Source organism: Octopus sinensis, linkage group LG5, assembly GCF_006345805.1.
Source record: "Octopus sinensis linkage group LG5, ASM634580v1, whole genome shotgun sequence".
NCBI lineage: Eukaryota > Metazoa > Mollusca > Cephalopoda > Octopoda > Octopodidae > Octopus > Octopus sinensis.
In genome coordinates, this window is record NC_043001.1 from 112,921,419 (window position 1) to 112,947,551 (window position 26,133).

General features: G+C 37.5%; 1 protein-coding gene across 6 annotated transcripts in view; it reads left to right on the top strand.

Moving 5' to 3' along the window:
- LOC115212087 (E3 ubiquitin-protein ligase PDZRN3) overlaps positions 1-26,133 on the top strand; it is a 396,881-nt gene that overhangs the window by 187,794 nt on the left and 182,954 nt on the right. For all 6 annotated transcript variants that reach the window (XM_036503000.1, XM_036503003.1, XM_036503002.1 and 3 more), the window contains exon 2: positions 4,283-4,512. In XM_036503000.1, the coding sequence (XP_036358893.1) occupies positions 4,283-4,512 (230 nt within the window). The remainder of the gene's footprint in view (positions 1-4,282; positions 4,513-26,133) is intronic.

Genomic DNA, 26,133 nt, shown 5'->3' on the forward strand with positions numbered 1-26,133 from the left:
GATATAAATTATTAGTTGATATTAAAGTTAACATCATCAATATCATTTTATATTCTGTTTTTTTTTTTCATGTCAGCATGGGTGAAGTAGATGTCACAGCATCTAGGCTAATGGTTATCAAATAGTGCACCATGTGAATCTAAAATAAATTTAAAGCCTTCTAAAAATCTATATTGATGCTTAAATAAAATTTAAGGCTTTCCTTTACATGTGAAATGCATCAGAAATTTTTAACTTGTCATGATAACAGTGCTAATAATTTTTACTTTGATCATCAATATTCCTTGAAGTAAACAAAAAGAAAAATTGGGAACCACTGCAATGTTTGAAGTTGCTTGTGTCATTTTTTTTTTTTTTTTTTGGTATTTTTATGGTTGGTTACCCTTCCTGTGACCAGTCACTTGAAAGTATAGACCAGGTGCATTTTATCATGCTATTAACACTAGAGAGGTGGTCTTCAGTGGTTTTAAAATGTCCACTCTACCCTGCATAGCTATTTTTATTCAGAGTTACTGTGCTTCTAGACAGACTGCATATGACAAGCTTTGCAAATCTTGCATCTTTTCTGTTTCTGCCATCTAGTTATATATAAACTAAATGTAATTTAGATCTCTAAACTAAATGTAATTATTCATGTTTTATATTCAAGTATTGTTATTATATTGAATATTTGTATTTTTGAAGTTGTTGAAATTGCATTAGAGTAATTCAACTAGAAAGTAGCAGGCTCTAAAAATATTAAATTGAGAGAAAAATATATCTGCTTTAGCTTTTGTACAAATCTGTGAATTTGCTGATCCCACTAACATTTTTTTATGTGTATGGGGAAAAAATAAAGTTTTTTGTTGAGCCCCAAGCTAATTTTAATTGAGTAGATCCATGAAGGATTAGAGGATTTCCAGTTGTGACCATCCGATACTTTTGTAGGCGGTGTGTATCCAGAACTGCATTATCCAATATGTCCTTTGCTTTTTAAGACAGTATGGTGTGATATGACGGAGATTTAGCTGCTATTTCTTACATATCAAGTGACTGTGTAAAGGCTTCCTTGTGTGCACATTTACCTATGCAAAGTTTTATAATGTCTGAACCTGGACTGTCTTCACATTCTAGGCCCCTGGGCAAATCAGTGCACTTGGTTGTATAGTATTTAATGACAGCAAGCCTCAGCATATATTGGTCAGAATTGTGCCCCTAGACCTGAGAAGCCCCTGGGCAAATGTCCAGTGTGTCTGTGCCTTAAGATGGCTCTGATTTGGACCAATATACAGGGTGGTCAATTTGTCAATATGCAGTATATGTCAAGGATTTGGTAGTAGTCTCTGACACTGAATACCATGCTGTAGGTTTATTTACACCACCACATAGCACTTTTTTACACTGAAGAATGGTATCTCTCTGCTGGTACCAGTTTAGCATCTACATACACATTGCACAATTATTTTCATACTAATTAACACAACTCTCTGCACACATTTTCATACTCATGTATTTTCATGCAATCATTATTATGTCAAAGAATGCATTTGTTGTAAAACATTCACATAGGCGCAGGAGTGGCTGTGTGGTAAGTAGTTTGCTAACCAACCACATGGTTCCGGGTTCAGTCCCACTGCGTGGCACCTTGGGCAAGTGTCTTCTACTATAGCCTCGGGCCGACCAAAGCCTTGTGAGTGGATTTGGTAGACGGAAACTGAAAGAAGCCCGTCGTATATATGTACATATATATATGCGTGCGTGTGTTTGTGTGTCTGTGTTTGTCCCCCTAGCATTGCTTGACAACCGATGCTGGTGTGTTTATGTCCCCGTTACTTAGCGGTTCGGCAAAAGAGACCGATAGAATAAGTACTGGGTTTACAAAAGAATAAGTCCTGGGGTCGAGTTGCTCGATTGAAGGCGGTGCTCGTGCATGGCTGCAGTCAAATGACTGAAACAAGTAAAAGAGTAAAAGAGTATACGATCTGCAAACATTTATATTCTCATGCGTATACATCTATGTATATATACCTATTCTTAACTCTCATATTTTATATATGTTCAGTAATATTACCAGGGTTCTTACATTCTTTCCTGGAATGTCTACGACTGAAATTTCATGTTGGGTGTGAACCTCAGATAAAATTAAATTATTAATGAGTACAGTAGCACATGCATAAAAACACAATCTTCTTTTTCAAATAATGCGATTCTTTAAGTTATCTTTCCCTTGGTCCTTTTCCTGTCTGTCATTCATTCATTCATTTAATAAATATTATATATTTATATCATCACGTGACCGACCAGTCCATCAGATGTAGTTACACATCGCTGGTCACAATGCGTTCGCATTGTTTTAGCCTTCGAATGACGCCACCCCGCTGGCTAAGCGAGCAGGCCAACAGAAGAAAGAGTGGGAGAAAGAGTGGTGAAAGAGTACAGCAGGGATCACCCCCCCCCCTGCCGGAGCCTCGTGGAGCTTTAGGTGTTTTCGCTCAATAAGCACTCACAACGCCCGGTCTGGGAATCGAAACCGCAATCCTGCGACCGTGAGTCCGCTGCCCTAACCACTAGGCCATTGCGCCTCCACACACACACATACATACATACATATATATATATATATATATATATATATATATATATATTACACACTTTCACTCTTACATCTGTTATACTCTTTTACTCTCTCTCTCTCTCTCTCTCTCTCTCTCTCTTACTATTTATCTCTGTATCTGCTCCTTCTGTTACTCTTGCCTACTTTTTTCTTTCTTTCCCTCTCTTGTTTCACGCTCTCTATCCTCTTATACTTGATATTTGATCTCAGTTTCTCTTTTACTACTACATTTAGTAGTGAGGTTAAACATCTAACCATTTCTGTCTTTCTTAAATGTTCTGGCATTTTTCAGAACCAATCCATATATGAGAGAGACAGGAGGGGTAGAAAGAAAGCAGTTGATTCCATTAAATCTAAGTCTTAAAGGAAGTAGACAATTCCATAGTTTCAAAATTGGTGTGAAGCCAAAATTTGATAAACCTCTGCTTTCTCACATTGAGCTGTTATAACCATAATAAGCGGAGGAAATGGAATTATGAGGAATATGCTCCAAAGGAGCCAAAGTCTGGAAACATTTCTTTCACTTTTTCTTGTTACTAAATGCATGTCTATGGAATTATATATGTCTTTTTAATGGATTGGATGGGATTACAAATTCAAACATTTAAATATATAGTGTGTACCACTCTCTCTCTGTCTGTCTGTCTCTCTCTCTCTCTCTCTCTCTCTCTCTCTCTCTTTCTCTCTCTCTCTCTCACACACACACACACACACATGTACATGATAAATGTATTATAAAACTGATTTGAATGAGAGAAGCAGTAGACAGTATCTGTTGTAGAATTTGTATTTGATGATAATTTTGAATTTTACCATGGTAGTATCATTGCTCTACGTATATTGTTTTAGTTATATATATAAAATGAAAATATTTATATCTTTTATTTCATGCTCTAATGATTAGGATATTTTTGCACATCTAGGTATTTTACATAAATACTGAATGGCATTTTGTAATTCAATGATTAATTTCAAAGAGAATATTGTTATAGTTATTATTCTTTTTGAAGGTTGGTTTTCGTTGCCTAGGGACTTCATGTTTTGACGTAAGAGTTCGGCTCAACTTTCATGAGCAAGTGTTTATGACTTGGTAGCCTGTATCATGCTTTTTCTGATTGTTTTAGGTTTGCCTGTATAGTCAAGAGCTAAGACTAAGACATCTTCTTGGCCCTGCACTCTTGATTCAGTTGAATATCATGGGTGTGTGTGTGACAGCTTGGTGGAAAGAGGGCTGCATCCAGTAGTTGGTTGGTAGTCATTTTCAGCTGAATTCACAACATGAAATGATGTGCCTTGCTCAAGGAGATAACATGCTGCTCATTTCAGAAACTGAACCCTTGACTTTAGGATTGTCAGCTCAACACCTTAACCACTAGGTCATGCAACTTCTCATGTTTTGTAGTACATACATCTCACTTATTTCTATTTTTCTTCTTAATTCCTATGGTATGAGATTAGCATCAATTTTATTAACTATCACCTTTTGTTTGGTTGAAATTGAAAAATTTCTCACAAAAGAATATTTTTGTATTATGATGACATCGTTGAGATTTTGTTGAGGCTCATTAAAATATAAAAACCCAAACTTTAGAATGGGGATTATGAAATTATGTACCAGTTTCTCATTTCATTATATATTTATATTTATATTCTGTCTAATGTGTCATTTTATTTTTTTATTGTGTTCAGGTAAATGGACAAGATCTTTCACAATCGACTCATGAAGAAGCTGTCGAAGCTTTTCGAAGTGCAAAAGAACCCATTGTGGTAGAAGTACTGAGGAGAGCAAACAAGGCTAAAATGAAAAGTCGGTCTCCAACGATGGTATCCGTTGGAACACAGACCGAGGAGGAGATTTTCTGCAGCAATGAGAGTCCTCCCACACCACCACCTGGATTTTATGCTTTCAATGGCTCTGGGTAAGTAATCACAAACATTTTATTTCATTTTTGTTTCTTTTCAGTTTTTTTATGAAATGACTTGGTTGTGTGCCTTTAAAGGGTGAGTCGGAGGCCTTTAAAATGGTCATGACCTTTGCTCTTCTTTCTCTGAGACAGATGGAAATGAAGAAAGGAGATATTGAATGGACTGGATATCTGGTCTGAATACTTAAAATAGTGGACAATGTGAAAGATACACCAGAACAAGAATTGTTCCTTCTGACAAGTTTCCACACAGTTTCCGTCTACTTTGTTTTACTCATAAAGATCTTTAGTTGACCTGAAGCTAGAAGACACTTGTTGAAAGTGCTGCATAGTAGAGGTGAAACAAAAATCATGTAGCTGTAGAGTGAACTTCCCAACCACATAATCATACCTGCGCATAAAGCTTTCTTTAAGCTACTAAAAGATATTTGAAAGCAATGAGAAACACATTTAATCATGATAGATGAGCACCATTCTTCCTGTTTCTGTTTGTTATTGATAATCACTTCGAAGTTTAACTCTTTAGTATTTGAACCAGCCATATCTGGCCAAGATATTCTACCCATTCAATGTTCAAATCAACCACATACGACTTCTCTCACCTATCCCACAATGTAATTCTAAAAATAAACAATCATGACATCAAAATCTTGAAGCTACAGTTTAATGCATGCTTAATTCAAAACAATGTAAATAAATGAGGATTACATTTGATGGAGCAATCTGAATGCTAAAGGGTTAAGGAGTAAGTTTCTAACAAACTCTTTTACTCTTTTACTCTTATACTTGTTTCAGTCATTTGACTGCAGCCATGCTGGAGCACCGCCTTTAGTCGAGCAAATCAACCCCGGGACTTATTCTTTGTAAGCCCAGTACTTATTCTATCGGTCTCTTTTGCCGAACCGCTAAATGATGGGGACGTAAACACACCAGCATCGGTTGTCAAGCAATGCCAGGGGGACAAACACAGACACACAAACACATACAGACACATACATATATATATATACATATATACATATATACGACAGGCTTCTTTCAGTTTCCGTCTACCAAATCCACTCACAAGGCATTGGTCGGCCCGGGGCTATAGTAGAAGACACTTGCCCAAGATGCCACGCAGTGGGACTGAACCCGGAACCATGTGGTTGGTTAGCAAGCTACTTACCACACAGCCACTCCTACGCCTAATTCTGTTTTGATGTCCTCAATGTCTCAGTTTCACTTACATTGAAAATGCTTTTAGAAAAGACTTGAATGTCACAATTCCCTTCTCTAAACTCATTAAAATCAATAGAACTGATTGTCTTTTGATGACTATCTCTGATCATAAAAAGCAAGGTACTTTATTCCTTACCATATTCTTCTCTAGCAGTGGATTAGTTGATACATTAGAGCAGAGGTTCTCAAACTGGGTACTCATATCACTAGGGGTACACAAGAGAAATCGCAGGGGAATTTTTAGTCACAGCCTACTAAGTGTGGCATGTGTGTCTTGGACATATGTGGAGAGTATTTTCTTGTTCCCATTCACTTGTTGTTGGGTAAAAGATATTCAGCAATGTTGATAAACCAAAAATAGATTTGATGCAGAACTGTCAGTTAAGAATGGTTGTGAGTGTGCCTCTCTGAAATTGTACTAAAAATTGAGTTAGTTGTTAGAAGGTGCCAAACTAATTCATCTCATTAAAAATATCATTAAATTAAACAAAATTGATTTCATATATAGGTGCAAGGCCAGAAATTATGGGGATGTGGAACAGTTGACTATACTGACCCCGATAATTTTGTCTAACAACTTAGTGTCAATCAAGTACAGGAGTTGATCAAATAAGTGGAATCACCGTTGCACTTGTATATCCTATTTATTTTCTACCATTTAGCTACCATCTTGCTAAGAATAACAAATGGTACCTTATTCATTCTGGGAATGATTAACTGTTTGATTTATAGTTTAGGTAAAGAAACGAAGCAGGCATCTGGATGGTGGATTGCCATTTGCAAATGTCAGTTACTCTATTAAATGTGACTATTTTATGAGGTGGAAAGGTACTCATTTTAGTGGTTGTGGAAAAAATAAAAATAAAACCAAAATTTGGTGAGATTTAAAGAACTTTATGCTAACTCCATCATGTTTGGCTATAATTGATATTTAATGTCGGTTTCATAAGAATTAAGTCTTGAAGGCATTTCCCATTCATATTAAATGCTTTTGGAAGAGGTTTGGCAATCACAATTCCTTACTTCCTTTTACCTATAAATCTGGGTGGGGATATGAGTCTACTGAAAAAGCAAAGTAACATTTGTCGTGTAGACAAGCAATTGGTGGTGGTAGGAAAACGGTAGAACTGGTAGAGTGTCAAGAAATATCTATTACTCTTTTTACTCTTTTACTTGTTTCAGTCATTTGACTGCAGCCATGCTGGAGAACCACCTTTAGTCGAGCAAATCGACCCCGGAACTTATTCTTTGTAAGCCCAGTACTTATTCTTTCGGTCTCTTTTGCCGAACCGCTAAGTGATGGGGATGTAAACACACCAGCATCGGTTGTCAGGCAATGCTAGGGGGACAAACACAGACACACAAACACACACACACATACATATATATATATACATATATACGACAGGCTTCTTTCAGTTTCCGTCTACCAAATCCACTCACAAGGCATTGGTCGGCCTGGGGCTATAGCAGAAGACACTTGCCCAAGATGTCATGCAGTGGGACTGAACCCGGAACCATGTGGTTGGTTAGCAAGCTACTTACCACACAGCCACTCCTGCGCCCATTCTGGTACTTCGTTACATACTTCTACAGTTTGTCTTCAGATCTCATAGGGGTCAACTTAAATTTTCATTCTTCTGAGGTTAATAAAGCAATGTATGAGGGTCAAATGAATCAACTATACACATGAACGTGCACACACACACACACACACATGAGGAGGTGCTGAAAAGTCCCCAGCTTTAAAGGTATCGTAAAAGGCTTGGTTGGAGGCCCAAACTTCTGAATTCTTTTACAGGGCTTAGAAAAACTGAAGGACCGCTGTAATAAGTGTATAAATCTGAGAGGGGAATATGTTGAATAAGATCATAATTAACTGATCATCCTGTATTTTCTTTTACTAAAAGCCAGGAGCTTTTCAGCATCCCCTTTTATATATATACAGGGTGCAGTGAATAAATTGTCGTCTAAATTATACAAAAATTAAAATAACACTGACATCTCATTTTAACAGACATATTTACCAAAATTACATAAAAGTATCTTGAAATACTGAAGAGTAAATTTATTCAATAAAATTACCATTGACTTCAACCATGGCCTCCAGACAGCTTTGGAATCTCCTGCAACTCTTCTGGATGGTCTCCTTGTTTTTAAGTTGGTGAATGCTGCCAAAATCCTTGCCTTCAGTCCATTTTTGGTGTGTTACAAAGAGTTTTGTTGGTGTCTTGCTTAACTCTGCCCCACACATAATAATGAAGGGGGCTTTGTAACTCACATATGGCAAAAAAAGAAGAGAAATAATGAAATCACACAGTCTTCGGTTAATTATGGACGTACGTTTCTGGATTAGAATCATAAGACTCATTTCCTTTATCGACATAAAATTCCCTATAAATCTAGAAATGCTAGGAAAACTCACCTCCATATGTGAGTTACAAATATTGTTGTCTGTTGAGACTTATTTTTGTAGTAAAGGGAAATAGAAGTCTTTTGGCTGCTATTTCTAAAATTTTTGGTATGTGGTTAAGCAACTTGTTGCAAATAACCCATATTATTATAAATATATATATATATTATATATATATATATATATATATATATATATACTTTATTTAAAGCAGCAGAAAATTCAACAAAATCTGTTACTCTGAGTTTCTCGTTGCCGTTCATCAGACAGTTTTTGCTAGAATGGAACCGATATATCAATTGATATATCGGTTCCATTCTAGCAAAAACTGTCTGATGAACGGCAACGAGAAACTCAGAGTAACAGATTTTGTTGAATTTTCTGCTGCTTAAAATAAAGCATATTACTCTATCACTGGTATTTGAGTACTCTTTTTTCCACCTTGTTTCACATTTATGTGTTTACTCCGGTATATATATATATATATATATATATATATATATATATATATATATAGATAGATAGATAGATATATACACACTTTTCTCCCAAATTTACACTTATGCATATGCTAAAGCTTACTATTAGAAACATAGTTATCGAGTTTGTTTGATATCTTGCATTGCTTATCTCAGTAATAATAATGGTAGACATTGTCATTATAACACTGACTACCCCACTGTTATCTTCATCACTATCATTGCCATCACCATCATTACTGCAATCATTACTGACATTATTATCATGATCACCTGCACCATAATCACCATCATTACCACAACCACCATCATTACTACTTCCACATTAATGATCATCAACATCATTACTCCTACCTCATCATCATTGTATACTGTTGATATTGTACTGAATCAGAATATCTCCTATTGTTTCCATCGGAGTTACCACTACACCTTTCAAAGCTATTGTTAATGGAAAGGCATTGTAATTATCATCGCATCTTCCTTGACATCATTTTCATATCTTTACTTCCATTCTGGGTTGGATGCGTCTGCACTGGTGCATAATTTCATTATTTTTGATTCTGTGTTAACTCTGGTCTGTGAGGTCCAGATGCGCTTAAATCTTATCATGATTAAGACTCCATTGTCTCAATAACGAGATCTCGGAATGATCTCAATTTGATACAACCTGAATATAAGGATTCTCAGTCAAAGATGGTAAGTTCAAGCTAAAAGAAGGATCAAGCACAAGACTGCTATTATTTCTATTGCAAGATTCATATCAGTGTAACCTCACACACATACATGCACACACACACACACCAACTAATTAATATATTGAACAATGTCTTTAAATAAGATTGTATACAGTTTTGCTAGTTAATAATCTTTTGTCGATTTGTGTGCCTGTATGTGTGTAGATATGTATTCTAATATTTCACTTAGACATTCACTCATAAAGTCTGTATGTTTTGAAAATTTAACATTCCCAAGTAAAGTGCACTTCATATTCAAGATGAAGCTAGAGGATGTTATCCTGGTACTCAACTAAGAGTCCACCACATCCTATAACAGAAACAGCTGTAAGGTAATGAAGTTCAGTACATAACATTTGCTTTTTCTGGTGTCATCTCTTTCTTTCTACGTAGGTATATATATATATGTATGTGTGCAACAGCAAATGCCCACAATCGCATATGTGCATATTCATATAGAATTAATTCTTTGCATCCAAACTCTGTAAAAGACGTCGATTTTTACTGCAGGATCCTGAACAGTTAAAGTGTTCTTCAAAATCCATAGCAGTAAAATGATTGAACTATATTTATTCTCTATCAAAATATATGCTGGGGGTCTTAATCTTAAGCTTTAGATCTCTCAAAGAACATTTATTCGAGTTGGGGGTGAGGTAGTTCACAAATTGTGCCAGATGCAATTTGTGTGTATGGAGACATTTAGATGCATGTGCTTCCTACTCAAGTTTGCTACATAGAGATTCTGCCTTCCTAGATTTCTAGTGAATTGTTGTACTCTTGAGAAGATGTGCCAAGCTAAGTAAAACATGACCATCCATACACACAGGCATGTCCTTTGCTGGTGCTGGTGTCATGTAAAATGCAGGCCTGCGCCGGTCGCCCTGTGCTCCGCCGCGTCACCGTGCCCGATATCGAAAGAATGAGCCGAAGTTCGCTGTACCGCCCACGTACACACATGGACGTACCCGCGACCGATGCCGGAAGGCTGTCATGAGATACACGCGGTCGATACAGTGACGTGGTCCATTCCGTAAATTCCCGAAAGATGACAACTGCGGCTAGTATAGGTAGGGGCTGCCAGCGGCAGGCTTGCTTGGTGCTGTGTAAACATGACTGCACCACTGGCATGTAAAAAGCACCCAGCACACTCTGTAAAGTGCTGGGCATTAGGAAGGGCATCCGGCTGTAGAAACCATACCAAATCAGACATTTGTAGTCTGGACAGCTCTCTGGCTGGCCAGTTCCTGTCAGACTGTCCAATCCATGCCAGTATGAAAAAATGGATGTTAAATAATGATGATGTTGACTTGATCCAGCCTTTTACTTAGACTTTGGTCACTGCGAATGTTTTGATTTCACTATTCGTATTTCTGTTTCATGTAGTGACACATCTGGAAATCCAATCTGTGTAGTCAACCCAACAGAGCCCTTAACTTGTTATATTCACTTCATAGACAACACCATCACTTTGTGAAATAACAGTGCTAATTACATCACTGGTTCTCAGTAACATCTGTGATACTTGATTATTTTAATGTAGAATTAAGTTATTTTGAGACAAATGGCATACTATTTAGAGTAGGAATTCAAAAGCATTCATAATATCTGGGATAAATTGCAAGTGCAGAAGAACCTGTCAGGGTGCGTCTGTACTGAAAATTCATAAGTAGGTTGTATTAAATAACTGTTTTGGCTTTAATATTTAAACAGATTTTATTTTCATATGGGTTCTCAACAGACACCTTTGGACTTGAATCATCATCATCCTCATCCTTTAACGTCCGTTTTGCATGCTAGCATGGGTTGGACGGTTTTGACTGAGGGCTGGCAACCAGATGGATGCACCAGGCTCCAGTCTTGATCTGGCAGAGTTTCTACAGCTGGATGCCCTTCCTAACGCCAACCACCTCGAGAGTGTAGTGGGTGCTTTTTACGTGCCAGTCAGGTGGCACTGGCAATGACCTCGCTCGAATCTTTTTACATGTGCCCACCGTCACAGGTGCCAGTGAAGCGACATTGGTGGGCAAAATGTCTTCCCATGTGGTTGCGGTTTCTCATCTGTACTTTAGACAGTTGGTTTCTTTTGACTTTGGACAAAATCTTATAGTTTCAAAGGAAAGGAATGATGTGCTGCCCTTTTTGTTTCCTTTTTGTGATTAGCAGCATAAATGGAGATACTTTGAATTATTGAAACCTGGTTGGGGAATGTCAACTAACTAAGAATTGAACCTTTTCGAAATATAATTGTTGCTACAAAGGTAGTGAACTGGCAGAATTGTTTGCATGCTGGGTAAAAATGCTTAGCAGCATTTTGCCTGTCTTACCTTCTGAGTTCAAATTCCACTGAAATCACTTTGTCTTTTATCCTTTCAGGGCTGAGAAATTAAGTATTAGTTGAGTATTGAAATCAATGTAATTGAGTTACTCTGCCCCCCCCCCAACCAAAAAAAATTACTGGCCTTGTACCAAAACTTGAAACCAATATTCATGACTTTAAGGCAGCAAACTGGCAGAATTGTTTGCATGTTGGGCAAAATGTTTAGTGACATTTTGCCTGTCTTTATGTACTGAGTTCAAATTCGACCTAAGTCAGCTTAGCCTTTTATCCTTTTGGGGTCAGTAAAATAAGTACCATTTAAGTACTGGGGGTGATGTAATCGACTTACACTCTCCCCCAGAATTGCTGGCCTTGTGCCAAAATTTGACACCAGTGTAATTGTTGCTGCTGCTTACAAAAAGAATATTTAATGATAATAAATGTTTCTAGCTTTTGACATGAGAAGTAGGATATAGTCTGTTAGCGTCGCCTTGACTGGCTTCCGTGCCGGCGGCACGTAAAAAGCACCAATCCGATCGTGGCCATTGCCAGCCTCGCCTGGCACCTGTGCCAGTGGCACGTAAAAAGCACCCACTACATTCACGGAGTGGTTGGCGTTAGGAAGGGCATCCAGCTGTAGAAACACTGCCAGATCAGACTGGAGCCTGGTGCAGCCTTCTGGCTTCTCAGATCCCCGGTTGAACCGTCCAACCCATGCTAGCATGGAGAACGGACGTTAAACGATGATGATGATGATGATGATAATATCGGTTATATAGTCTATTAGATTTATCCTCACTCCCATCCTCCACATGAATGATACTCATTATTTCATTGCTCTGAAATGAAAAGACGTGTATTCCGAAGATATTCAAACACATTTCTCTGGATACTGATGGTACTTCAGTCAACCACTTCATCTGCATCTCCTTCAATAAAGCAGCATTTCACTGTAATTAACTACCGTGTTAATTGATAATTGACATTTTTCTTTAATTTACCAAACTTTTCAGCTCAGTTTTTGGACATCTTCTACATCATTGTTGTTTGACCTGCTAGAAATATCAACCAAATCTCCTTCAAACCATACCCTACCATCTTAGAAAAATACCATGTCTGATATTCTAGTCTCGGTCATACTAGTCTAGGAAAAAAAAAAAAAGAAAATAAAAAAGGATTGCATGGCTGAGTGGCTTTCTTCATTTGTCTGTTGGATCAGTATTGACTTGGGGACTAAACAACTATTGATGATATATAGTAATATATGGCCCGTAGCACCATCCATTCGTGGCTGTTGCCAGCCTCGCCTGGCCCCCCGTGCCGGTGGCACGTAAAAGCACCATCCGTTCGTGGCCGTTTGCCAGCTCCGTCTGGCACCTGTGCAGGTGGCACGTAAAAAGCACCATCTGATCGTGGCCGTTGCCAGCCTCGCCTGGCACCTGTGCGGGTGGCACGTAAAAAGCACCCACTACACTCACAGAGTGGTTGGCGTTAGGAAGGGCATCCAGCCGTAGGAACACTGCCAGATCAGACTGGACCTGATGCAGCCTTCTGGCTTCACAAACCCCAGTTGAACCGTCCAACCCATGCTAGCATGGAAAGCGGACGCTAAATGATGATGATGATGACGATGATATATTGACCATATATGGTAATAAAAGTAATTTGATTACTATTTTTAACTGGTTCTAAGATAAAGAAATGTTTAGTTTTGCTTTTTTTTTTGTTAAATATTTCCTTTTTTTTTTTGCCCCCTTTCTTTTTCCCCAACACTGATAACTATATCAGGAATATATTAGTATCTATTTCTCTGATGGGTAGATTGAGCAAATTGTCTTGTTTAATGACACAGCATCAACACAACAGATACCAACAGAATTATTATATTTACAACTACTGAAATATCTCCCCCCCCCTTTTTTTTTCTATCTGTAATGCTTTTTTATCTACAGCCAAAGAATATTGTTCATGTTAGTTTCAAAGTAACCACTTCTCTACATATCAATAGCATGTTTACTATCATGTTTATTGAATTTCAGTCAGATGGTAATACAGGCATGTACAACCAACCAACCAGTCAGAAGTGAGGATACTTCATTTTTTCTTTCTTTCCCCCCCTTTTTTTTTTTTCGAGAAGTGAAAAGAAATAATAAAATCTAAAAGACATCAAATGTAAAACTAAATTCTGTGTAATACTGAGGATATGGAGAGAATATTCTCCATGGATATTATATATTTTTTTCTTCCAATTTTTTTTTTTTTAGTTTCTCCTTAGGCAAGGAAGGCTTTTTGGAAAGCCACTTGCTCTACATAGCTACATAGCTTAAGACCGTCTCTCATCACTTCACCACCTGCATGAATGGCCATTTGAGAAGATGCTTGAGCTAAAACAATAGCAAACAACACTTACCATTCACAAAACAACCACTATAATGATGATGATGATGATGGTAATAATGATGATGATGATGATGATAATAATAAAATACATCTAACAACTATGACAAGCAAATTAGTAAATGGTCCTTTAGAAATGTTACCTTTAAGGTCAGTTAATAACATTTCAAATTCAATCTGCAGTATATTATGTGCATCTGTTGATTAATTCCTTGAGATTATACAAAACGCCATCACAGCAAAGCCTGAAGGCTGCATGTGTTGGTTGGAGCGGATGTTTAGGAGAGGGTTACTAGAATGAGAGGGAGAGAGAGAGAGAGAGAGAGAGAGAGAGAGAGAGAGAGAGAGAAAGAGTGTATGTGAGAATGAGCGAAAGAGAGAACATGTTTTAAAATAAGACGAGAGTGAGACACAGGCTGAGAAAATGTAAAGAGAAAGGGAAAAATATATGGAGAGAGAGAGAGAGAGAGAGAGAGAGAGAAAAAGAGAGAGTGAAAGAGGGAGAGAGAGAGAGGGAGGGAGTGAGGGAGATGCTGAAGAAGGGCAAAATATACAAAAAAAAAACAAAGATAAGTAGAGATGAAATAAAATAATCAAAATTAAAGAGAGGTAAATAGATAAAGATAGATTGTTTGGGGATAAAAATGAAAGAAAATAAACGGAAACAGTGTGCGTTTATAATGTGTGTGTCATTGATGTATGCATACACACACACACACACACACACACACACACATATATACATACACATGTACACGTATATACATATACAGGTAAATGATGAAGAGGAATGGTGAGGGAAGAGGGAGGTCTTCGTTATGTTACATCAACAGATGATGTGACCATAGATGCTAATTAGAATGTTTCTACCCAACTACATCATATACATCATTTGTTAGCCATGGGTGTATGTTGTTGTTTCGGTGTGTGTGTGTGTGTGTGTGTGTGTGTATGCATGTGTGTGTGCGTGTGTGTGTGTGTGTGTTTGTATGTGTGTGTGGCTTGAGGACATTATCATCAGTGTCTAAGGTTTGTTTAATAATACTCAGGAATTTATGAAGGATCTTACTGACCTTGTTACCATGGAAACTCCTTTGCTGTAGTCTCTTGTTGTTGTTGTTGTCATTGTGGTTGATGATGTTTTAGCAAGAATATTCAGGAGAGAAAGAAAATCAGATTGCAATTTTTTTCTTACCTTGTATATTTACATAACCTGTACGTCACACGTGTTTGTGCATATGTCTCTCAGTGCTCTGTGTGTATGTATGATTCTCTGTGTGTATGTGTTGGTTGTTATATATATATATATATATATATATATTTAGTACAAGACTCTACCAGTATCAAAGCTAAATAATATCAATCAAATATTCCATAATGATAATGAACATCATCTTGATATTGACACAAGTATTTAAAAAACATCAAGTAAACGAAAGCACATGCTCTCTCTCTCTCTCTCTCTCTCTCTCCTCTCTCTCTCTCTCTCTCTCTCTCTCTCTCTCTTTCTCTCTCTCTCTCTCTCTCTCACACACACACCACACACACATATATACATACACATGTACACGTATATACATATACAGGTAAATGATGAAGAGGAATGGTGAGGGAAGAGGGAGGTCTTCGTTATGTTACATCAACAGATGATGTGACCATAGATGCTAATTAGAATGTTTCTACCCAACTACATCATATACATCATTTGTTAGCCATGGGTGTATGTTGTTGTTTCGGTGTGTGTGTGTGTGTGTGTTGTGTGTGTGTGTGTATGTGTGTGTGTATGCATGTGTGTGTGTGTGTGTGTGTGTGGCTTGAGGACATTATCATCAGTGTCTGAGGTTTGTTTAATAATACTCAGGAATTTATGAAGGATCTTACTGACCTTGTTACCATGGAAACTCCTTTGCTGTAGTCTCTTGTTGTTGTTGCTGTTGTTGTTGTCATTGTGGTTGATGATGTTTTAGCAAGAATATTCAGGAGAGAAAGAAAATCAGATTGCAATTTTTTTCTTACCTTGTATATTTACATAACCTGTACGTCACACGTGTTTGTGCATATGTCTCTCAGTGCTCTGTGTGTATGTATGATTCTCTGTGTGTATGTGTTGGTTGTTATATATATATATATATATATATATATTTAGTACAAGACTCTACCAGTATCAAAGCTAAATAATATCAATCAAATATTCCATAATGATAACGAACATCATCTTGATATTGACACAAGTATTTAAAAAACATCAAGTAAACGAAAGCACATGCTCTCTCTCTCTCTCTCTCTCTCTCTCTCTCTCTCTCTTTCTCTCTCTCTCTCTCTCTCACACACACACACACACACACTTGTGTATAGAAACATGTACCACATGATTAGCTGCTACACAGAACCAACTAATAATGTTCATCAAATGAATTGTGTGTTTAGCTATGTTATATATATGTACATATATATATATATATATATGTATATATATATATATATATATATATATATATATATATATATATATGGGAGAGAGTACTGTAATGCATAGAATAGTTATTGGTTATATTTCTGTAAATATGCTTAGTCCTGCTGTGAAGAAATGCTTTTGGTTGATCTCTAATTAGTGACTAAAATATTGTAATCTTTGAATGTCTCTGGAGTCTTTGTAAACTAAGTATACTTGTCATGCATTAAAAAGAGGCATCTTAATAAATATTCTCATAATATAGAATGTGTAGTTATTGATTTGGCTGCTATGTCGTGCAGGTTGATTGACCACGCAAATGTTTCCTCAGTGGTTTGGTTGAAGAGGTGCATGTACTACCTATTCAGGAATTTTATTGTTTCAGCTGAATAGAACTTTATTTCTATGTTGTCTCAGTTTATCTGGCTGTGAAGTCATCTGACAATATACTTAGAGCAGTGGTTCCCAAACTATGAGTCGCGACCCACAGATGGGTTCCCAAACTATGAGTCGTGACCCACAGATGGGTTCCCAAACTATGAGTCGCGACCCACAGATGGGTTCCCAAACTATGAGTCGCGACCCACAGATGGGTCACAAACGGAATCCTAGTGGGTCACAAAAAGTTATAAAATTACGCATTATCGATTTATCCGAAGAGTCTTCCTTGAAAATGACTTTTAACACCCGAAAATTGGTACAGTTCTAGGCGTCTCTTCAAACCTCGTACCCAATCATTTCCATCGAAGCATTAAAAGTACTTCTCCCTTTCACATCTCTCTCTATATAAACGGCAGTTTGTCTGTCTGTGTGTCTGTGTGTCTGTCAGGTTGTACCCTCACCCTGACCACGGCTTTCAACCGATTCTGATGAAACTTGACACACACATAGCCCAATGTCATAATTCAAAACTAACGCAGTGAAAATTTTGAAAAGTTCCCCCAGTTCTGAAAAAAAATCGATAAATTCGACATGGGTCGAGAATCTAGGACTAGATTGAGATTAGTCGTTGCCTACTAGGGGCGCTTACATACCCGGGCAACGCCGGGCTATGCTGCTAGTCATCTTATATTTGTGAAGTTGGATTTTCAGCAATGGTTGGGATTACAAGCAAATATCGAAATAAACTGCAACTCTCAAATTCTTTACGCCTGAAACTATCACGCATTGAACCTGATGTTAATTCTATTATTGAGCGTAGCAAGAAACAGGCTCATCCTTCTCACAGGCCTCACTGAAGATGTAATCTTTATATATAAAAGTAAGGTTGTGTGCTGTCTGTCTTCTACGATTTAGATCCCTAACTACTCCCACATTTTGCGGTGCAGTTTAACCAAAACCGGGTATCTTATCGTCGTGATTCATATCGAGCCCTTCTGGGTATTAGCGCGCGTCTACGATGAGTCTACGATTTAATGCATTTTTTTCGCTATTATATACGGGAAGTAACTCTCTAAAAATGTCTACGATGAGTCAACGATTTAAAAAAATTTACCATCACTTTTTTCCATTTTTAATGCAATTTTTTGCTATTTTTTGGCTATAACTCTCTAAAAATGCTTATATAGTTATTTCCCTTACAAACCCGAGCAACGCCGGGCGATACTGCTAGTCTGAAATAAATTTGTTACTTTCATTAATGTTTTTACTCAGTAGAGTTAAGTGGGTCGTCATAAACTGGTGTGATAAATAGTGGGTCGCAACTCTAAAAAGTTTGGGAACCACTGACTTAGAGTATATTCTTTTCTACTCTAGGCACAAGGCCTGGAATTTTTGGGGTACTTAATTTATCGATCCTGAAAGGATGAAAGGCAAAGTCAACCTCAGCAGAATTTGAACTCATAATTTAAAGACAGACAATGTGTATCTTTATGTGTTTATCCGAATCGTGGCCGATGCCAGCACCGCCTCGACTGGCTTCCGTGTCGGCGGCACATAAAAAGCACCATCCGAATCGTGGCTGAAGCCAGTGCCGCCTCGACTAGCTTCCGTGCAGGTGGCACATAAAATGCACCAATCCGACCATGGCCGATGCCAGCCTCGCCTGGCACCAGTGCAGGTGGCACGTAAAAAGCACCCACTACACTCATGGAGTGGTTGGCATTAGGAAGGGCATCCAGCTGTAGAAACATTGCCAGATAAGACCAGAGCCTGGTGCAGCCTTCTGGCTTCCCAGATCCCCGGTCGAACCGTCCAACCCATGGAGAACAGACGTTAAACAATGATGATGATGATGATGATGATGATGATGCATTTCAACAAAAATATGGTAGCAAATGGATTAAATCTAGATTTACTTCTCACATACTGCTTTTTCTATATTTTCTGAAATTTCAGTCAATCAATTTTATCAAAGTTTTCTCTTACTTGTTGCTTAGAGAGGGTTTTTTTTGCCATCTTAATTACTTGAATAATTTTCAATTGAGTGAAGTTTTTCAACTCTATTATATATGCGAAACCCTATGATATTCTGATTTTTTGTATGTTTGTTATAAATTATAAAAAAAGACACAAGTTGACCTCTACATTGTATTTGAATAGTTCCTTCTTTTCTTTTCTTTAACTACCATTATGTAATTATGTCAGTGCGTTATTAGTCTCAGAGAGTTTTTGACTATCAGTATGTTTGGTAGCTATGAAGAATGAAAAAAGCTAGTGGTTTCAGGCTCTAACCTTCTGCTGAATCTTTTTGTACTTCTGTATTTTTTTCATTTGCTTTCTCTCTGTTTTTGTATTAAAGTTTTTGTATTAAAGTTTTTGTATTAAAGTAATATATGACCACTAAACATTTAATTATATTTTATTCATTCAATTATTTCTAATTTACATCCTTCTTCATTTTTAATTTCCTGATAGTGTTAGGCCAATTTCTGTATACATTCTTATTGCTGTATGTGTTTTTTTTTTTTTTTTTTTGTCTTGTCATTTTGCTATTCAGATATATAGCAAAATTTATGTGAAGAAACTGAAGTAAAAGTAATTAATATGCTTCTTCCAATACCATTTTTGTAGCAGTGATTTTTAACTCATTATTTATAGGCATAGCACATGAAGCAATTAAGAAAACACACACAGTTTTGTTAATCTGAGTTGGAAGGACAGTGTTATTTGCTTTCATAATAAGCCTCCCTAAATTGGAATGAACGGACAGTGTTAAATGATGTTCATGTTTAATTTGAATTCAAGTTAATTGGTGGAACTAGATATGTAGTGAACCAGAGAAAGATGATTGTCAAAGGAAGTTGAACTGAGAAATATGCTTCATTTGTGCTTTTGGAGAATGGATGGAAGCACTCCGTCAGTTACGACGATGAGGGTTCCGGTTGATCCGAATCAACGGAACAGTCTGCTCGTGAAATTAATGTGTAAGTGGCTGAGCACTCCACAGACACGTGCACCCTTTAACGTAGTTTTCGGGGATATTCAGCGTGACACAGAGAGTGACAAGGCCGGCCCCTTGAAATACAGGTACAACAGAAACAGGAAGTAAGAGTGAGAGAAAGTTGTGGTGAATGAGTACAGCAGGGATCACCACCATCCCCTGCCGGAGCCTCGTGGAGCTTTTTAGGTGTTTTCGCTCAATAAACACTCACAACGCCCGGTCTGGGAATGAAACCGCGATCCTATGACCGCGAGTCCGCTGCCCTAACCACTGGGCCATTGCGCCTCCACTTTGGAGAATAAAGCATTATAGTTATGAAGTTACATGCATTAAAGTAATTTCAGTTGAATATTGCATAGTTAACATCTTCAAAAGGAGGCCCCGGTTTTATTGTGGTCGCTGAAAAAGGGGCAGAGAAGACGGTGAAGACCAGTTAAACTATTATAAGCTTGTGGGAGTGGCTGGAGTATTTGTGAGCCTAAATTTGCTTCAGTCTGCTTCTGTTTCATTATGACTAGTGGGTTAATGAGTAGTGAGTTAAGGTGTTGGGTTCTTTCATGTCCTGGGGGTGGGGTGGGGTGGGGATATTATTATTGGGTAATAATAATCTTTATATTTGTTACTCTCCTCTTTTTCTTTTTCTTATATCACTACTACTGCCATCGCTGGCACTGTGACTGTTACCATTACCATCACCATAAATGCTACACTTACTACTACTACCACCACCACCACCACCACCATGATCATTGTTACCAACACCATCGCTCATCACCGCTCCCACCATCACTTCCTTTGCCACCCCTACCATCATCTAACCATCACTAACACCATCCTACCATCATCGCTAACACCATCATCATCAGTGACACTGTTACTACCATCATCATCATCATCATCATCTCTATTGTCATCACTACCACTGTCACCACTTACCATTATCATCACCACCACCACCACTACCCACCACTACTAATTACCATGGTCACCATTAACTTTCACAATTGTCATTAACTGCCATAACCACCACCATTACTTTCACCACTACCACTATAATTTCTATCATCCACCACCATCACCACCACCACCTCCATTACCATCACCATCATCACTATATATACATATCTATATACCAACAGCATACCCAGAAGTTTTCTGTTTTTTCTCATAATAACTTGAGGGTGCTGAGATAGCTTATTTACTTTCTCAACATCAGTTCTGTTTGGAGTTTGGTATTCAATCAAAACAGTGAAGAAAGGTTATAAGGGGCTATGCAAATATAAAAAAAATGGAAGAAATTACTCCCTCCTGGTTTTATGTTTGCATCCAGTAATTTGTTGCTACAGGCTCACACTGAATAAATTAAAGTTTTTAAATACACAAGAGCATTTGACCATATGAAACTCAAGTGCACTCGAACACAGTAAGAACACATTAAACTCATTTACACTGTTTCACTTTGATTTCAGTAATTTCCTATGCACCATAAATATGTTCTCTACGCTAAGTCTTTGAACCTATTAAAGATGTTTTAATACATAAGCTCTGACCGAACTCATTAAGCACATGTTGATCAGGAATAGTTTAGACACGTTAGATTCATAAGCAACATAAGAAGCATTGGAGACATACACGTTTGGAATGCCGAGGTTTAAGTACTAACCACATGTTCCAGAGTTCAAACATTTGTCTAAAACTATTTTGGCATGTCCCTGTGCAACCTCAGTTATTTTGTGGTTAGCATATTCTGCTTTTCCCTCATCGCTGAGTGAAAGTAATACTATTATTGCAATCAAAACAATTAACTCTTACAACAGATTATTTTACTAGTATTTATTCAATTAATATTTGTGTAAGGGACTGCCAAGTTGATTCTTTGTAAACTAAGCATACTTGTCATGGTAGGATCTGGATTAGTGACATAAGGTGGAGTGAAATTAAATACGGACTGTGCCAATCTTCTGTTCTTAGAGTAATGGTAATCTTAAAGGATATCTCTCTCAAATGCAATATCAAATGTATAAACTGGTGGTGCCATTGATACCAGCATGAGAAAATATCATTAAAAGCAGAGTTAAAAAAAACAAAGAAAAGAATGGTAGCACAATACTGGTGGTACCCCAGCATGGCCACAACCTTCAGGCTGAAACACATGACAGAATAAAACAGACATGCATATATACACAAATATTATATATATATATATATATATATATGCACACAACCACATGTATGCATATATATATTTGTGTAATAAACCCACCATTGATTTCATGTTAAGAAAAATAGAAAAATATCTTAATATCTTTACAAATTTTCAGGCCGATTACATGAAACCAATGGTAGCCTTAATACACAAATAAAGAAATTCTATCCACCAGTGCAGTGTTGAGCACTCATTTTCATCATTCGACATTCATGTGTGTGTGTGTGTGTATAAATATATATATATATATATATATATGAAACGGGAAAATATTTGGTATATGTATAAATATATACAGCACATTATTGAGCACATGCATGATGATTACTTTGATACACGAACACTTCTAACGTATATGCAGTTGACATATATGAGAACATACCATTAAGAACATTGTGCATTACTGTATACTTGAACAAGCCGGACTTTATAAGAGACATCATAAATTTTTGACCAAAGGGTCATTTGCGGCTCATAAATGCATCGAATACAGGATCCCTTTGAAAACAAAGGAACCACACATCATACGAAGAAAGAAGTAAGGTTTAGTGAATTACTAACCACATAACCCCCCCCCCTTCTCCTTTCTTCTGTAGCAGTAAAACAAAATTATATACATTACTGAAAAGCTGGACATCCTATCTTTATCTTCTATTTAAGTCAAAACTATATAGGTGTACTGTACAAGAAGGCCACTGTTACTGCTTGCTATTCTGCTGTATTTCTTATTTCTCTCTCAACCAATCTTCAATTCAGCAATGACCTGGTAAAGAGATAAATGACCATGGACACTGCCATTTATTTCTCATGATCTAACAGATAAAATAGTGTTGGCAGAAAATTTGACAGCCTTTTTCTCCAACTAAATCAAGACAGCCTTCCTGTTGAGCCAAAATTTCTCCACCATCCCTCTTTAATATCTGATGGTTTTTATGAGAACTCTTGTCAAATGTTCCCATGGAACTGTTGGCACACACACACACACACACACACACACACACATACACACACACACACACATTCACATGATCGATATAATCTCTTTCCTCCTTGATAGGAAGTGACTTAAATGCGTGTATCTGTGTTTGTATTCTATTTATATAAATACGCGTGTGTGTGTGTGTGTGTGTGTGTGTGTGTGTAACTGTGTGTGTTTGAGAGAGAGAGGGAGAGAGAGAGAGAGAGAGAGAGAGAGTGATGGAGTGAGAAGGAAAGGTGTAAGCATGTGTGCTTATTTTATTTTCTTGTTAGTTTGTTTTTTGGTTTCCGCAATACAGCAGAACACGTGTTTTATAAACACTGATATTGTTGTTTCTATTCCTTGCTAAGAACACCTGTAACTTTCTACTATTTGATATGCACAATCCGATTTTTGGGGGTAACTGATTAACACCACCACCACCACCACCACCACCACCGCTGCCTTCAATGCTACTGCTGATACTACTACTACTACTACTACCACCACCACCTTCATTACCACCAACACCACCACCACCACTACCACTGCCTTCAATGCTACTGCTGCTACTACTACTACTACCACCACCACCACCACCACCATCCTCATTACCACCACCACCACCACCACCATCCTCATTACCACCACCACCACCACGACCACTACTACTACTACTACTACCACTACCACCACCACCACTACCACTGCCTTCAATGCCACTGCTGCTACTACTACTACTACTACTACCACCACCACCACCACCATCCTCATTACCACCACCACCACCACCACTACTACTACTACTTATGTTGAAGTATTACTACTGTTAGCCATCTTGTAAAGCTCAGTATTTTTTGAGATCTGTCCTCACTATTTATTCCTGCGTCTTCGCTTAACTTTTTGCTTAGCTCTGTTTTCTTTAACTCTCCCTTGATCTTGACATGGTGTTCTCTTTTCCTCTTGTCTCTCTCTCTTCCCTGGCATTTATCATCCACACAGGCACAAACACACCAACTTGGAGCTACGATAAGAAAAGCTTCTGTTATGAAATGTCATTTTTAAGGTCTAACAATTCTGTATAAGGTTTATACTGGAGAAGTTAGTTATATTACTTACTAAACCTCACTCTGATTTCTCAGTCATTTTCAAGATTAATTGAAACACAAATGTGTGTGTGTGTGTGTGTGTGTGTAAGAAAATGAGATCACTAAGGAATAAACAATCTACTATAATAATACTCTTGTGTTTTTCTCCATCACTACATATGAATGAGAAAGGAAGGGTTGATAGATGAATAAGGAAGGAAGGGGTGATGGCAAACTGGTAGTGGGAGTGTTTCTACTCTGTGTGAGTATGTGTGTGTGTGTATGTAAAAAGGAGGTATGTGAATGTTTGTGTGTACATCAAAAAACAACCACTAGATAATATTGACAAGTGTATTAATTCGATTTACCATCCATATTTATATAGAAAATACTACAATTAGCCGGATAGTTATCTTATAAACTTCATTAGCTTGCAGTTGTTTCTATTATAAGATGAGGATGCAGTAGACTCATAGTTGTGTGCTGAAGCTATCAGGTGTTACTCTGCATCTTATAGCCGAAACAGCTGTAAGCTAATGAAGATAATCATTTTCATATTACTGCTCTGTACACAACTAATGCTTCATTCGAAGTTTATGTATATTGGGTTCTACACCAGGTTGTCTCACAATGCCTAAGTAAAATATACATACATAGAGGAAATTGTAGTGGATGCTGGTGTCATCTAAAGATCACCTTTCGAGCATGTTGGGTCTCACAGAGGCAAAGTGGCTGAGTTCCTTTCAAGTGTTGGGCCTCATGGAAGCAGTGACTGAGACCTTTGGCATTATGTTGTGCTTGAGAAAAAGACCCATCAAGCTGAGCAAAACCACAGTCATGGCAGATGCTGGTGTCACACAAATGGCACCTGTGCCAGCGGCATATAAAAGCACCCACTACACTCTCAGAGTGGTTAGCTTTAGCTAGAGCATCCAGCCATAGAAAAGCATGCCTGATCAGACTGGAGTCTGGTGCAGCCTTCCAGCTTACCTGCCCTGATCAAACTGTCCAACCCATGCCAGCATGGACAATGGACATTAAATGATGATGATAATATATATATTTTTTAACTTGCATCTGCTGCATATTGTTTTTTTTTTTGATTCAGCTATTGTTTATATTTTTCTGTTACAGTCAATCCCCACTTGCGTTCCACTGTAACACCATTATTTTTTTTTATAACAGTTACCCAATCAACTTCAAAAGGTTATTTGTTGAACAAGTACCCTTAAATGCTTATACACATTTACTCAATTTATAAAATTTCTCTGCTAGTCTGTTTTATTACAACTGTGTGATGAACAGTCACTTGAAACTCTGAGTAACACTTCATGAGTTTTTTTTTTCGATTTTATTCATGTAGTACATGTGTGTGTGTATTTGTGTCTGTCTTCCATCACCACTTTGACAACTGGTGTTGGTTTACATCACTGTAACTTAGCAGTTTGGCAAATTAGACCAATAGAATAAGAACCAGGTTTTTTCATGACTACACTTTCCAATATGACCTCCCTTTCCACATTTTTTTTTATATGTAGCAATGTGTGATTTAATGGAAATCTGGCTGCTATATCTAGCAAGTCAATAGACCGTGTAAAGGCTCCCATGATACGTTGCAATCATCCCTGCATGGATTAAAATCCAGTTTGTTTGACACTCTGGTCTAATTGTTTGTACTTATTTGATAGGCTCCCATTGAGATGATAGTCTAAGTCAACATTATGGAAGGGTTGAGCTGTGAAAATAGGTAACAAACACATTTGGCATTGGCGGTATTTATATTTGGCATCTGTCTCTGCACTAATTCAACTGTTCTTCTTTACACACAACCTTGCACATGGGGAGAATACTTAAATGACATGGACTATCTAGATTTTTCAGTATGGTGCTGTTGTTGTTTTTATATACGTAGTAGTATTAGGTGTAATGTTGTAGTGTTAACTCTTTCATTACTGTTCTGATGTT